Source organism: Lygodium microphyllum, chromosome 21, assembly GCF_053477565.2.
Source record: "Lygodium microphyllum isolate KBCC chromosome 21, Lygodium_microphyllum_v1.1.10, whole genome shotgun sequence".
In the NCBI taxonomy this organism is placed as follows: Eukaryota; Viridiplantae; Streptophyta; class Polypodiopsida; order Schizaeales; family Lygodiaceae; genus Lygodium; species Lygodium microphyllum.
In genome coordinates this window covers 42,388,558-42,392,136 of record NC_141155.1, presented here as the reverse complement: position 1 = coordinate 42,392,136, position 3,579 = coordinate 42,388,558, and the positions used below count along the sequence as shown (strand labels likewise).

At 45.1% G+C, this 3,579-nt stretch overlaps 1 protein-coding gene across 1 annotated transcript; it reads right to left on the bottom strand.

The window, feature by feature from the left end:
• Positions 1-909: 909 nt before the first annotated feature.
• LOC148017934 (GDSL esterase/lipase At5g37690-like) lies at positions 910-3,024 on the bottom strand. Its single transcript, XM_087662139.1, has 5 exons — positions 2,615-3,024; positions 2,366-2,499; positions 2,018-2,254; positions 1,631-1,880; positions 910-1,552 (listed from the first exon to the last, which is right to left on the bottom strand). The coding sequence occupies exons 1-5, from the start codon at positions 2,868-2,870 to the stop codon at positions 1,299-1,301; spliced, it is 1,131 nt and encodes a 376-aa protein (XP_087518265.1). The 5' UTR covers positions 2,871-3,024; the 3' UTR covers positions 910-1,298.
• Between the last annotated feature and the right edge of the window lie 555 nt (positions 3,025-3,579).

Below are 3,579 nucleotides of genomic sequence, written 5' to 3'. Positions count from 1 at the left end.
GCTAAGCATTGGTGGTACAATTTTGTATGCAAATTATATTATGTGGAAAGATTACTTTTTTCATATCACACACAATGTGGTATGTGTGAAAACTGTTGGGAACATTATGCTCGGTTATAGGTGACTACATGTATGTCTATTTTCTATATACATATGGCACATCAATTACTTATTTCCATTGTAGTGGAAGAATTTCTTCCTTATAGAGCCATTCGGTTTATCTATGGCAAGCACCTACAAGGACAAGAAGAGGGTGATAGATAACTAGGTGACTTTCAACTTGGAGATTGCATTGGTACCATGCACTATGTGTTGTACCTCTTCACAAGAATATCTTCATGCTTTGCCACAACATGTACTTTGTAGACAGCAAGTATCATGTGTATGTGTTAGCCATGTGTATTCCTAAAGCCTCTTGCCTAGCATGTAGCTTTCTACCATTATATATATCCTCGATGAGGTGGTATGTCATTGCATGATGGGAGATCCCCTTTGGATTTTTCTAATCCATGTCATTGATATGATATTTTTATCAAGTAGACTTAGTTATTAAAAAAGACTCACAAAGAGCGAGACATATGGGCCAATTGAGTGACTTAAGGATGATTTTCTTGATATTTTACGAAATCAATAATATAAATATATTTTATAGCTTAATCATTTCATTCTATACAAAAGTTTGTGTCATAACACCAAGTGGGAAAAATTTATGTATCTTTTGTAAAAAAAATTCAGTAAATTGAGATGAGCAAGTGGGTACGGTTCAATGCTTTTGGGGATGTCACGTCATTGATCCGTTTACCTCATACAATATCAGCAAGAGAAGTGGCCTTCTAAAGATATACGTCAAAATGGAGCTTATTCATATAAATTGAGGGCTGATAGGGCAAGGTTACACGGTGGAACACGTTTATGCGTTATCGAATGAAATATATAATTTTTTGGAGTGAGACAAAAGGTCTAATGGGACGAGGGCATTGTACGCATGCAAGATGTGAAAGGTCTAAGATGGGGTGAGGGCATTGTACGCTTACAAGATGGCGGGCGATTCACGTGCATGGTAGCGACGTGAAAGGAAAAGAAGCTGGCACGAAGAAAAAGGAACGGCGAGTGCGATATTGGAAAAGAACGACGTGGCATGGGTGGGCGAGGTGACGGCGAGGAAGGATGAGGATGGTGATGAATGGCGCGCCGCGTCCCAAATCCCCCTCTCCCCCTCCCTCCTCCCCCCCCCCCCCCCCCCCCCCGCCCCCGGCAAAGAAAAGCTCCCGCCGTGCCTGTGTGTGGTGTGTGATCATTCATGGATCAGCAGAGACGAGCTGTTGGATGGTCCATGGACGGACGAAGGCAGGGGCCGGGGGCGTGGGCGTCTGGCCGGACATTAGGAAGGCCCGGGCGACCAGGAGGTTGGTGTGTTGGGTGGGATGCCACGCGTCCCAGAACAGGTGGCCGCTCCTGTCGGCGCAGAGCTCCGCCCCCAGCAACCCCACGCAGGGCGCCGCCGCATGCAGCCTCCCTCTCCCGCAGCACGCCTCGCTCGTCACATTCAGCCCTACATGATACACAGCACATATTATAAACCCAACCATCATTGGGAGTCGGGACCTCCTGCCTTATGTGTTCAGGTTACCGTATTTGCTTGGGTCCTTCACCATGTCGTCGATTATCCCGTAAGAATTGGCGAACGTCACCTTCGCTCCAGGTAGCGTCGAGCTGGACGCCTCCGCCATCGATTCGAACCCCTGGTTTAACGAGACCACCCAGCTGTTCAGCTCCTCATTGCATGACCCGTCGCTCGTATTCGCTCTCTGCTTCGGAACGCAACCCACAGGGCCAACCCCTACTATAACCATCTTTCTGGCACCCTGCTCGTACAAATTCTGCCCAAATCTCCATCCCAAAATAAAAGCTTATGCCCAGGATAGTCGTATAAAAGACGCTTCTACGTTCAACTTATATCTATATCACCACAAATCGCTTATTAGTATATGGCTATTTAGCACTACTTGAGTACTACCGTGACGTGTCTGGAGAGACTAGACACCAACAGATTATTGAATTCAAACGGCGAAAACTGCCTTGAATCCGGCGTCCCTCTCAAATAATTGCCCAGGAAATCGTTGCCTCCTGTCACCACCCAATACACTGAGCCTTGCAGAAGCTTTTGAGCCCGGTCGATCCCCACCTGCCCGATAATACTCGACACAGTCTTCTTATGATAATACACTTGCTTTGACATCGACAGACATCCGCCCTGAAATTAGGAGACAGATGATGATCAGTTTGACATACGGGTATGGGGCCTTGCAGGCAAATAAATGGGCATAAACTGGTTAAGGCTAATGTATATGATTAATATAATTACTGATGAATCATTGCCCGTCTCGTTGAGTATGCCACAGCCAGCGGAGGCATAATTTACACCAGATTGCACAATGGCCGGACCCTTGGTGGACGGGGAGAGGTAAGGCAAGGAGATTGGGTAGCCTAATTGGTTAGCTGTAAACACAACACCGAAGGTGGTAAATTACAGAGTACCGTATGCTAATTGAAAAACCTACTTGATTAGCACAGAATAGATCATGATAGGGCTAATCAGGATAGCATATTATACCCAGCACATCGAGGACGAGGAAGCCATTGCAGAAGCGGCCGGTAGGGCGGCCGCCGCCCGGAAAGTCGAGGCCATTGGGAGGGAAGTCGGCTCTCACGAGTGATGGCAGGAAGTTGTTGTTTCCCACGTCTGCCAGCGAGTCTCCAAAAATGAAAAACACAGGCTTCATGGTTGATGCATTGCCATTATCGTTGTTACTATCCGCGCCCTCCACAGCCAACAGGGCGATACCAAACAAAACCAGAGTACATATCATGGCTGCAGCACCCGTGATACATCGACCATCGTCCCAGTTTGAAAAGACCTCGACAGTGCGCGCTGCTCAAAAAGCCTGTTCTCAGCTCTCTCCTCCAAATTCTTTTCCCATATACGTGTTTTTTTAATCTTTGTAGAATCACAAGAGTGTGTGTGTGTGTCCAGCCAAAACATCTTCAGACGTGCCGTCTTTTATCCATACGTGGGACCTCCGAATCTTAACATTATTTAGTTCGTAACGTAAACTTTTGTGAAATTGTTTAGAAGGCATAAAAACCGTAATCTGAGAGTTATTTTGAAATTGAGAAAAATACATCTCTACATAAATTTACAAGTTTTCCCTAGATATAATTGCGGTTTGCTTGATACAAAATATCCTCCTTCACCTTTGGCCAATAGTATTTGAGCTTTGTTTGATCCCAATATACTCACAATCAAGGAGTACACTTGGGTGGAGTGCCTCCGTAGAACGGAATTTAGTGTGTTTGTGCCTGTCAGAGTTTTGTTGTGGACTTAAACATAAGGGTGAATGTTTCAAGTATTTTGGTTATAGAATTGTCACTTCATGTAAATTTTGAACATCAAAATTAGTTGCTTTGGGAACATGCCTTTGTTTTTACCAGTTCAAAAAGAAGATTTTTGTGAGCACTGCTTGGGTGCACTATAGTGTGAACCTATTGCAAGTCCTTTTTTTATTGCTGATTATAGTT